This window comes from Hippopotamus amphibius, chromosome 3, assembly GCF_030028045.1.
Source record: "Hippopotamus amphibius kiboko isolate mHipAmp2 chromosome 3, mHipAmp2.hap2, whole genome shotgun sequence".
In the NCBI taxonomy this organism is placed as follows: domain Eukaryota; kingdom Metazoa; phylum Chordata; class Mammalia; order Artiodactyla; family Hippopotamidae; genus Hippopotamus; species Hippopotamus amphibius.
Window position 1 is genome coordinate 27702292 of NC_080188.1, and position 12503 is coordinate 27714794.

The 12503-nt window shown below is 39.9% G+C and overlaps 1 protein-coding gene across 3 annotated transcripts in view; it reads right to left on the reverse strand.

Moving 5' to 3' along the window:
- Nucleotides 1-12503, reverse strand: part of USP46 (ubiquitin specific peptidase 46) — a 58453-nt gene that overhangs the window by 21456 nt on the left and 24494 nt on the right. For all 3 annotated transcript variants that reach the window (XR_009052882.1, XM_057729974.1, XM_057729975.1), the window contains exons 2-4: nucleotides 12356-12436; nucleotides 9714-9927; nucleotides 8099-8328 (exon numbers count right to left, since the gene is read on the reverse strand). Coding sequence is in view for 2 of the 3 variants with exons in the window: in XM_057729974.1 (XP_057585957.1) it covers nucleotides 8099-8328; nucleotides 9714-9927; nucleotides 12356-12436 (525 nt within the window). In the remaining variant the exon portion in view is untranslated. The remainder of the gene's footprint in view (nucleotides 1-8098; nucleotides 8329-9713; nucleotides 9928-12355; nucleotides 12437-12503) is intronic.

Below are 12503 nucleotides of genomic sequence, written 5' to 3' on the forward strand. Positions count from 1 at the left end.
ATTGTCCTGTGGCGTCTGTAACATACGTACAATGTAGTATATATAACTATAGCATAAAGGACAAGACAGGTCAAGGGCAGAAAGACTATGCACTCACACAGTTATAAGCTGACTATGTTTTCTGTGAAATGTAACATTATTAATTGTAAGCGGGCTGTTAAAAGTGAAGAATATACTGTACTCTCTAGAGCAACCACTGAAAAACAGAATATAAAGATATACTACGAAGAAAATTAAAATAGAATCGTTAAATATAATATATAAATACATACACACACACATAATCCAAAAAGGAAAAAAAAAATTTAAAAAGCAGAGAATGAGAAATAGAAAAACAAAAAGCTCAGGGGGAATAAATAGAAAACAAATAATATAATGGGAGCCTCAAATCTAACCATACCAATAATTATATTAAACACTAATGTAATAAACTTTTCAGGTACAAGTCAGAAATTGAGTTGCATTTTTTTAAAAAGCAAGACCAGCTATATACTGTCCATTAGAGCTATACTTTAAAGAAACAGATAAGCTGAAAATAAATGGATGGAAAAAAACATACTATGTAAAGAGTTAACATACATATATAGTGGGCTATTTAATATAAGAAAATAGATTTTAGACAAAATTATGAGAAATAGAAAACATATTTCCTAATATTTGGGTCAATTTACTAAAAACATAATAAAAAATATGGAAGTGCCTCATAACAGAGCCTCAAAAATACATGAAGCTGTAGTGCTATCCACCAGCAAAAGGGAATGAACCACACGCTACAGCATATATGAATCTCAAAAATGTTATGTAAGTGAAAGAAATCAGACACAAAAGACCACATACTGTACGATATCATTTGTATAAAATGTCCAAAAAAGGCAAAGATCTAAAGACAGAAAGTAGCTTAGTGGTGGCCTAGGGCGTGCAACAGAGATTAACTGCCCAATGCAAGAGATCTTATTTGTATGATGGAAACGTTTTAAAACTGGGTTATGGTCATAGTTGCACAACTCAGTAAATCACCAAAAAAAAAAAAAAAAAAAAAAATCACTGGATGAATTTTATGGTATTTAAATTGTACCTCAAAGTTGTTTTCAAAAAGCAAAAAAAATTCATGAAGCAAAAACTGACAGAATAAGAGGGAGAAATAAGACAATCCAATTATAGTTTAGATATTTTAACACTCCTTTCTCAGCAAAGGATATAAAGCTGGGGGGGCGGGCAGGGGAGGAAATCAAGAGAAACACAGACAATCTGAATAACTCTACCAACCATCATGACCTACTGATAATTACAGAACACTATACCCAACAACTACAAAATATAAATTATTTTCAACACAGTGGTTCTTAACAAGGGAAACTTTGCCTTTCAGGGGATATCTGGCAATGTCTAGAGGCATTTTTCTTGTCACATCTTGGAGGATGCTACTGGAATCTAATAGGTAGAAGCCAGAGATATTGCTAAACATCCCCAGGGCAGCACCCCACAACAAAGAATTATCTGACCCAAAAGGTTAATAGCTCTAAGGTTGAGAGACCCTGTTTTCAAGCACATTTACTAACATAGGCCATGTGTTAGGATATAAAACATGTCACAATAAATTTTAAAAGATTGAAATCATACAGAATATATTCTTTAACCAAAACAGGATGAAATTGGAAAACACTAAGATACCTAGGAAAATACCAAATATTTGAAAATTAAACAACATACTTCTAAGTAATACATGGGTCAAAGAAAAAAAGTCAAGAGAAATCAGAAAATATTTTGAACTAATGTCAAAGAAAACATATTGAAATTTGAGGGGCACAACTAAAACAGTGCTAAAAGGAAAATGTATAGCTTTAAATGTGTATATCACTAAATAAAAGAGCAGGGACTATCTTTTCTGTTTGTTTTAACTGCTGTATCTCTAGTACATAAAACAATTTCCAGTATTTAATAGGTACCCAATATATATTTAATCAATGAATGAACAAATGAAAAGATGTCCAATAATGGCATCTGGGTGGCATTATTACTAATGTTTTTCTTTTTATACATTCCTGTGCCTGATTTTTAAAAAAGAACTCATGGGTATTACATTTTTTAATTAGCAAATTTTTTTTTATGTAAATCGCCCTTCTCTGAGAGATAATAAAGGGATTATAGCCAACTGAAGTCATACATAATTTAGATAGTTCTACTAAAGCTCTTGTACTTGAAAGGGGACAAAAACAAAGAAACACTGTCTCCCTTTAGATGCAAATCTTTCCTGTACTTAATTGTTTCAGAGAGAGAGGAAAGAAATGTACAAATCTAATTAAAGGACTGGAGAAAGTTACTGTAACTTGCTCAATTCCCAGCGCAAACTGCTTCCGGAATTAAGAGCGAGAAAGCACTGACTGCTCAGGTGGATCGGCCCCGTCGGGGACGTCAGAACATGGCACTAAACCCCTCCATTTGGATTTTTCTCTCTCTCCCCCTCTCTCAGGCTGACACAGTCAAAAGCAATGAGTGATCAAGCAATTTTTTTTCCCTTTTCTCTCTTCCCAGAAAGCTGCCAGAAAATAAAACCGTTCTCTTCCCACACACAAGGATCTCATTCTGGTCTAAGTGAAAACACAGCTTGTCTCCAAGGAAACATATGTATCACTAAGACTCCCCTACTCTCAGCAGGTACAGGCTACATCTTATTCGCCTTCCTTTTCCCCCGATTTTGGGCAAGGAGTTCCCCAAAAATTAGTTTTAAAAAGGTGGAAGAGTCCCCACGCACTCTTCGTTTTAATTAAGTGCAAATCAATGAATAAAACAAATTAAGAGACGGGGCGTACATAAAAATCATGGGCTTTGTTGCGTTCCTGAGTAACTACAATCCTCTTCAAATGTGCCTCTAAATCCCAGCCGCCCTTGCTGGGCCTAGCAGAAAAGGTGAGCAGGCGGCAGCTCCACGCTGTTCAGCCAGGAACTGAAAGTGTGCCGCGGTAGAGGCGGTGCCAGTTTGTGGGCTCCGGAAAAATGGCAACTACCACCCACCCAAATCCTGGGAACTCAGAACCACCCCTCAGCCGGTGATCCCACCTGACCACAGCGCCCATCCCCACTCCTCTTCTGTGAAGGGCTCAGAAGCTCTACTGAATCAGTGTTAACCTCTGCAAACAAAAGCAAGAAGGAGCGTACACCTGGTACTTAATAAAGCAGCTCTTTAGACAATCTTTTGGCTCCAGTAACAGATATAATGTGTCTTAAAGCCACCGAGAAGCACTGGATACCACAGAATTGCAAAGCAAAAACTCAGTTTAAAGAGAAAGGGAGGAAAATTTACAGCAACAAAATTAAGCTCCAACTGGCCCAGCAAATCTTATGATCCAAGCAGAGGACAACCAAGGGAGTGCTGAGGCTAGACTGGAAAATCCCCACGCCTCAGTTCTGAAGTGCCTTGGTTAAGGTTATCTGGGACAGTCAGCACTGAATGACCCCCTTAACCTCATCTCTCCAAGTCTACTGCAGAATGAAACCGTTTGTCTCCGTAAACCCCTCAGTTGACATTTGCACTGCAATCACAAGCAACATTCACAAAGGGTGAGACCCAGACAAGGAAAAAAATTATTGTTTTCTGAAAGCATGAAGACTGGCACAAAGCGTTTTTGCACAATTGGAGGAACCAGCAGCTGAGGCCGCCCCAACGCGAGGCTCCCCCAGGGGCTAATTTGCTGCTCCAGATCTAGTGCAGCTCAGTCCCACTGTGAGCGTTCACTAATGGTCTTGGCAATTCTGCCGGAAGCACTCTGAAAAGGCTGCTTGCCCTGGGCAGAGGACGTTACTCAAAGGGGCGCCTGTATTTCTCATCCTGTAAAGGAAAACTTTAACTTAGGTCTTCTTTTACAGTAAGTTCTCAACATTCTACAGTAACACAACTATAAAGCCCACAGACGATGTATTTTCTTAGAAAGTAGAGGGCTTTCTAACAATTAGAGCTTTCTAAAAACGGAAAGCATCACTGGGGAGATTGAGTTCCCTATCTCTGGACAGGACCCAGCAGACGCTGATGACCAACTGGCTAGGACGTCACAGAAGGGACTCGGGCACTGGGAGAAAAAGGATTAGGTGACTCCTAGGATCCTGTCCAGTTAAAGGATCTAAGAAAATGGAGGTGATTATCCAAGTAACTCCAGAGTGGGGAGAAAAAAAACACTCGACTCAAATCTCATCATTTCAGGGGACAATAAATGTAGGTTTTTCAGAGTGCACACATGTACCACAAAGACACACCCACACATTCTCATTCTCTTTCTTCCACAAATGAAGTATCAATGGTTGGAATCCCACTGAAGCGAACTCTATGGTGTGATCCAAAAGTTTTGGGAGGAATCTTTGGGCACATGCTTCTGATCGATGGTAACGCTTCACGAAATAACAGGCTCGGTAACAGCTTCTGCGATACCATTATCTGGGGGTGCAATATTTGCATTTGTTGGGATGGACTGACCTGTTCTTGGACAAAAAAAGAAACTACAAATGTGACTGAGCCTATTATCTGAGCCTTTCTGAAAAGGCACACAGAGACTCACAAGACAGATTTAGTAACTGTGTTAATTTCAAAGATAACCAAAAGGGTTAGACCAGCTGTACAGCCTGGGGCAGGTTTCCTGGCTAAATGCAGAGATGTGATGCCCCCGTTGTTCTGGTTCCTGTATCTAAGCTCATAGAATACTCTGTGCTCCTTCACAGAATTTTGCAATTGTAATCACAAAACCAATTATTCACTTTGTTATTAATGTCTGTCTTCTATGCTCAGAGTTTCAGAAAGGCAAGGCTCTCACTGCATCCCTCTCAGTGTCTGTACCTTTACTTAGCAGATGTGGGGGGGAAAGTATTTATTGAATAAAAGAATACTCGTCTATACAGCCACTGTATTACCAAAGTGAAGACATCTGAGAATAGTGGGTACAGACAAGAATGTGGACGATAAGAATGCTGATACACTGGGCGTATAAAATGTTCAACCACTTGGGGAATTTGATATATTCTAATGAGTTTAATGATATGGACATCTTAGGACCTAACAAATCTACTTCTGCGCATATATCCTAGAGAAACCAGATTGATGTACCCTAGATTATGTATGTATTAGAATGTTCACAGCAGCACTGTTCATAGTTGCCCCAAGTTGGAAACAACCACATATTCACCAACAGTAAAATGGATTCATGAACTGTGGTATACTCAGGCCATGGAATACTTTATGACAATGAAAATGAATGAACCAGAGCGTCACACAACACCACAGATAAATCTCACAGGGACAGGGAGAGAAACAAAAACAAAAACAGGACACTGACGAATACACCCTACACGACTCCATTCATAACAAGAGCAAAAACAAGCCAAAATGAACTACTTATTTTAGGGATGTACAGATAAGTTTCAAGTTCTACAAACAGATAAATCGAAACTCACACAAACCCTCCCAAAGAAGATAAAGAAACTGGAGGCCACTCCTCTACTTTGGACAGGAGGGTAACATGGAGAAGGGCAAGAGAAAAGCCAGCAGATCCAGTAGGAAGTTACTGCTGTAGTTTAGTTGAGACTGCCCATCAAGAGCTGATGGGTTCCTCTACCTTCTAGGTTCTTCTGGCTGCTCTGCACAGTAAATTGGCTCTAGCCAGATGAACAGGATAAAGTGGTGATGGGCTGCCTGAGCCAGGCTGGAAGCAAGAGGGACAACGAGAAGCAGAGGATTAAAGAGAGATACAGCAAGACAGGACTTGGTGACAGAATAGATACAAGAGGTAAAGAGAAGAGGGTGCCAAGGAATACTCCCTTATTAAAAGAAACAAAGGAAGAAAAAAGACGGCAAGTATGCAAATTATACTATGTACAATAAAGCCCAAATTTTGATGTTTAAAAGGACATGAACTGCTTCTAAAAATAAATTTAGTATCAAAAATAAAAAACTGCAATGGATTAAAACACACAAAATGTTAAAATGCATGAGTTCATCACAAAACTATAATGCAAAAGAAGGAAAAGGAGATGGAGGGTTCCAAAGGTTCTAGCATTGCTGGGAAAGTGGAAAAAAAACAAACCAAGTTAAGGATGTGTATTGTAGTCTCTAGAGTAACCTCTAAAAGAATTTAAAACTAAAAACAACAACAACAAAAATAGAAAGGAAGGAAGGAAGACGTTTCATTGATACAAAGGCAAGAGGAAAAAAAAAAGAATATAAAATAGGTGGATTAAATAGAAACAAAAAATAGGATGGTAGAAACATACTGCCATTTACAATACAAGTTAAACACCACAGGATGTTTCCAGATTGTGGGAAATTCTTTAGGACAAACAGCCTGATTTCTTCAACAACTGAAATGCAAAGGATAAAAAGGAGCTGGGGTAACTTATGGATTAAGACACATACTGACCAAATGCAATGTGTGGACCATGTGTGGATACTGATTTGAATTAATCAGCTTCTTTAAAAAAAAAAAATGACAATCAGAAAAATGAACACTGAGTAAATAATGATTTAACAGAATTCTTTACCAATTTTTTTTTAAAAGATTGCTTTCCTTTGGGAGATATATAACAAAGTAATGAAGAAATTACAAATGAAATGATGTTACCTGGGACTTGCTTAAAAATAGTTCGGTGAAGGGGGATGGGAGCAGGAAAGGAAAGATGATTAAGATGTTATGATCCTCAGTAACCTACATATGGGACGCAGTATACTATTCCCTCTACTTCTGTATTTGAATTTTACTGGAATATAAAATATAAAGGAGCAGAAGGAGAAAGGGCAGGAGGAGAGATCTCTAGATAGATAAATATGTGTAGAAAATGTTTTGGCAGGATATATTTCAAAATGTTTAAATGGTTATCTCTGGGCTAACCTGATCACAATTTTTAGAAAATGTTACAAATTTATCATCTCTGGGTGGGGAGATTACTGGTAACTTTTAGTCTCTTTTTTTGCTCAGCTATGTTTTCTAATTGTTTCTACAAGGAACAAACCAGAATGCTCCAAAAATTGTTTAAAAGGATAGAAGACTGCCAAGAAACAAAGAGCCTCCCACTTAAATCCACATTTCTTAACCATTTCTGGGTCCCGGTCCCTTCACTGAATTTGATGAAAGCTACTGTCTCTCTCCCCAGGAAAATGCACGATCCTACAGAATTTTTCACATGCTGTTATTAAGAAACTCTGAGACCCCAGATGAACCCATACTTTCTATGTTGTTGGTAGTCAAAATAAATAATAATAGCTGGTTATTACTGCATTCTTGATATGTGCCAAGCATGGTTCTAAGTGCTTTCCAAGAGCTAACTGATTTAATTCTCCTAGCAACCCTACGAGATAGGCACTCTCATCATCCCCAACTTACAGATGCGCAAAGTAAGGTCAGAGAGGGTGAATAATCTGCACAAGGTCCCACAGCTGCTGACTGGCAGAGCCAGCGTACAAACTTGGCAGCCTGGCCCTAAAGCTGGACTTTTAACTAACACATTAAGAAGCCACTCACAGAGTTAAATCAAATATACGAAGCCAGCGCAGCAACCTGAATCAGGCTCTGGAAGATGTCTTCAAATTCAACCAACACTAAGTGCCTACCATGTGCCAGACTCACCCAGACACACAAGCTCACCCAACCCTGGCAACAGCGCTGTCAGGGACTCGTCCCAAACACCCAGCTAACTGCTGGAGGATCAGAAGTCAAGCCTGTATTCTGATTTCAAGTTCACCGTATCACAGCTGATTCCCTTTATGTTGCGGAGATGGTCTGTTCTAAGTCACACATGACCTCCTCGTGGCCAAAATCTTTTCAGGATCACTAGTGGAGGTCCAATTCAATACTTCAGTTGGTAGACCCTAAAATAAGCCCATGGTGCATAGCAATCTAGTTTTTGAGATTTTTCCCTCAGCACTCTACTTCAGCCAGCTGAGACATCTTAGGTAGAGACATGCTTCCAGAAGTTTGCACCTGAGGTCCACACACAGAAACAAAACAGTCAGCATGTACTAAAGACAACTGCTAGGTGCTGTGATCCCACACTGCACTCACGCACAACACAGCTGGTACAACTATGCACAAGCCAACTACAGGAGAGCCCTCCGGATGCTTACAGTTTCACAGTTCAAGCATCGAGTTTCATTGGTGAGCGTTCCCTGAAAAATCTCATGGACCCAGGTGAGTTCTGGTTTATTATTCTCTGCAGGTTCGTTCATGTTGCCATTTTTTAATTTTCCATTTTGTTTCTCCTGTTTCTTCTCTTCCTGCAGGATGTCCGCAATAGTGTTTAGCAAATAATTTAAAAATTCGTGAGCATCCTGCTGCATGTAGTTATCAAAGAGATCTGGAAAGGAGAGGGTTGTTATTTCAATCTCTGGCTCTTGAAAAGCAAAGAAAATGCTAATGTTACAAACCACGCTTCAGTTTTTTATATGGAAAGAGTGCACAGGTATGGAATATATCCACCTCTATTTTGCAACTTCAGTGAATACATTTCTTAAAAATTTTTGTTCACTTTCACATTTCACCACCCACCAAGAACTAAATTTCCCATATCTGCCTAAGGACATCATATATATAAAAAGCTACCAACATTTTTATTTGTTCTACAAAAAAGAAAAAAGAAAAGAAAAAAATTACTTGATAAACTCCCTGATAAAATATCAACATTTAATATATGACCACCAATGATCAATTATTCACTTTGTAATTTATCCAGAGCAACAAGGTCTCTTCCCAAAGATCATATTAAACCCTGGACCAACCTGGAAGCAGCTAAAGTGAAACACATAAGGGAGATAAGGTATATATATGAGAATGTATCCATCTGATAGTGTTCTGAAACCAAATACAAAAGATTCCAGCAGCCCGCGGCTGTTCCCTGCCATAAGGACAGACAATCAAGGGATGAATGCAGCTGTGAAACCTCATTATTAATCATGTTCACAGGGAGACTTGGGAGGGCTCTGCTTCCTTCCCAGGTTATTTCTATTCTGGTCTGTATAAACTACAACAACTTCAAAAGACAGCAATCAAATTAAATGAGACTTTATAAAACAAACATCGGGTTAACTGTGCAAGTCTGTTGCAGTAAGGCTGAAATCTAGGCTAAACACAAGTTGTCGTATCAAATACTTCTATGTCATAAAAATTACCCATGCAAAACTTCTGGAATAACCTCGTCTCTACCAGCACTTCTCAAACACACAAAAAAAAAGATAGAAAAAAAACAGAAGAAAATCAGGTGACAGCAGAACATTTTTTATCACAGAAAAATATCAACTTGATATCCGTCAACAGGGTTGGGCAAATAAAAACCAGAAGTATTATTTTTAAAATGGCAGAGGCTCTGATTAGATAATGTGCATTTAGTTTAATCACTTATGACAAGTTTATAAGATAGTACTATTTCATTCAATTGTTGCATCAACCTATTTATTCCAATCAGTGTCCTGCCTTGGGCAATTCTTCCTCTTACAATGCTCCTACCCAGAAAAAATTCCTTCCAATGTGGAGCCAAAAAAAAAAAAAATTCCAAAATAGAATGATAAATTTGAATTTTTAAGTATATTTTTAATCCAGTTTTATTTTATATACTGGGTGGAAAAGGAGAAATATCTTTTCTTAAAAAAGAAAATATCTGAGTAGTTGGCCATACTATTTTCCCATTTAAAAAAAAAAAGATTCATTTATTTCAGAGCCTGAAACATTTGTCTCCATACTACTCACCATTTTCTTTTCTCAGCCTCGAAATGAACTTCTTTGGTGGGATCACGCCGACCTTCTTCTTCTGCGTGGCGATGCTGTGGAAAAGGTCTGCCAGGCACGTCAACAAGTTTTCCTTCTTTTTTTGCTGGGCCTTGTATGCCAGCACATTCTCCCGGAAGGGCCGGCAGAAGTACAAGGCCTGAAGCACGGAGTTACAGTAGCATGTGTTTCCAAACTGCCAAAGGACAACAGGGATGGTTCACATCGGGGTCCAGGGCTGCGCCACCTCTGAAGCAGGTGGGGAGAGGGAGGGGGCATCCTCTGTGTGAACCGGCCCAGATTCCCCGTATCACAGCCCTGCTCACCGTGGTAGAAGGCCAGGAAGCCACTCTGAACATCACCAGGGAAATGAACGCTAGCGTATGCAAGCCTGGGAGCTCTCGAGCCCATAAAAGTCTCTAAATTGATAAGAAGCACTTGGCCTTGATTTTAAAAAATCTAATAAAACTTTCTGGTGCTTAAAAAAGAGACACCGAAGAAGCAGCTGGCTACACAAAAGATTTCACATGGAAACATACCAAAACTCCTATGGCAGGGAAAACAGAAATCCCAATCAGAAAGAAATCCAGGAACTAGGCGCCGCCTGCTCAGCTACAACAGCCTTCACCGAATGGGGACTTGTTTCAGTTTCTCTTTCAAGATTCCAGCACACCTGCCACTGGCTTCAGACCACATTTCCTCACCTTCTCCAGAGCAATCTTGTTTCTGCCGAAGTAGCAATTGTCTCAATACAATAGACCACCCAGTTCCTGGCCTCCTCCAATCAGATTAGGGCCCACAGAGTAACAGTCCCACCTCTCAAAAGCTATGGATACTCAAGATTATGATTAATGAGGGGAAAAAGTCATCACCTCTCTGGCTTTCAACTGACTATAGAACCAACTCTGTGCGCGAACACATAGCTGAGACATTCACTTTAGAATTTTTCACACCACTAAAAGGAAAAGGGAAACAATCTAAGGAAATCAGAAGATTAATAACAGATTATGAAATGCTGTGTGAGATTAAAATAGAACACGAACATCTTCTCAAGACTGGTTGGCTTGTATGTCGTCTGCCCAAGAGCAAGGCAGATGCACCACCATCCCTGACGTGACATTTCTACGTATGCTAAGACAGAACACTTCCTATTTTTATATATTTTAATCTACTTTGACACAATTATGTAATGAGACAAACCTCTTTTTAAAGACAAGTTGGAACTGTCATGAATTACCATTCGAAAAGAACATAAATGGAACTATTAACAAGTTTAGATCTCACGACACTTCCACAGTCCTGGAGATGACCTTAGTTCTTTTTTCCTCCATGGTCTGCATCTTTTTCCCTGGACAAGGTAGGATTCCCACAACCTGGATAAGTATCCTCATAGAGCTTAAGCAAGAGGCCTTTGCACAATGCCTAAAAGAACTGCATTAACATTTGGAGTCGGTATTGCATCAACACAATGCCCTATATTCCAGTACTTTAGGCTTCTTCCTACCATTCTTTTCTCTTTTACTCAGTACCTCACCTTTACCCAGACACCCTTTAGCAACACTTGGCCCTGGTCCAGTGGACAACTTCTGGGAAAGAAAAGGAACTAACATTTACCAAGTGTCCACAGGGTGCCTCAGCCTCACATCGGGACCTTCGATAGGCGCTCTCGTGGATCCTTCACCATAAGCCAAGACGTAGAAACCATTATGCTGTCCATTTTACAGAGGGGAAAGTGGAGACTCAGAGAGGTCAAGTGATCTGCCCAAGAACAGCACGGGCAGAATTCAGACGTAGGTCTGTACTACCTCAAAGCCAATGGCCACGCCACTACCCCACAGGCAGCATTTACTCAGAGAACAGTCCAGGGGAAACTACCACCTATCACTCCTGAATTCTGACAGACCATGCTCAGAGCGGGTGTTCCAGAGAACCAGGTGCTTATGAGTTAACACCTGATGTCACTTAACTCCTCCACCCCAGAGAGAAAGGATCAGGTGGGGAAGAAAGCTCATGAGGGTGGTGGGTAATGCTGCCTTACTACTCGGTTACAATTAACTTGTCCGGGACGCAGTGCCTGGCAAGTGTGGCCGTGCACGAAGGGACCACTGCGGAGCACAAGCAAAATGAGGCCGAGGGATTTTGAGATAAAACGGCTCAAGTTTTCCCCCAACTCCCCACACATGCTTCAAATACCAAGTGATGCTGTTACATGGCTACTGGTGATGAGCTGGTAACCCTTTCAATGCTCTGGTTGAACTGACGCATACTGAAGCAAGACGACCGAGGGGCCCGCCCAGATGGTAAAGGGAGAACATACAAAAGCAGATGCTGCTACAAAGGCTAATAATACTGCTCGAAAAGTTATGTGTGCAAAGGAAATCCTTTAAAGCACAGGGGGAAAAAATGAGAATCTGACCCAGTAATGCACTAATTAAGCCCCTTCTTCTGGGGCAACTCCTACTTTCAAAAGCTGGACTAAATTTCTCCCACCCGTATATTTGCCACTTATGGTAACCAAGGAGTATGAATAATTATTTAAAACTTGGTAACGATGAAAATGGCAGTGGAGTTGCTTCAAGAACTCTAAAACACTTGATTAAGATAGTACCTTTCGAAATACTTACGTTGACCAATCCAAAGTAGTGTTCATTGATTGGAAACTGCTCTGGACCAATGTCTTTTTCCAGAGCAGAGGCATTGGTGCCCTAAAAGAGAAAAATAACAAAAGTTCTGTTGTGTGTAAAATAGACAAGAAAGCAAAATGATACCTGA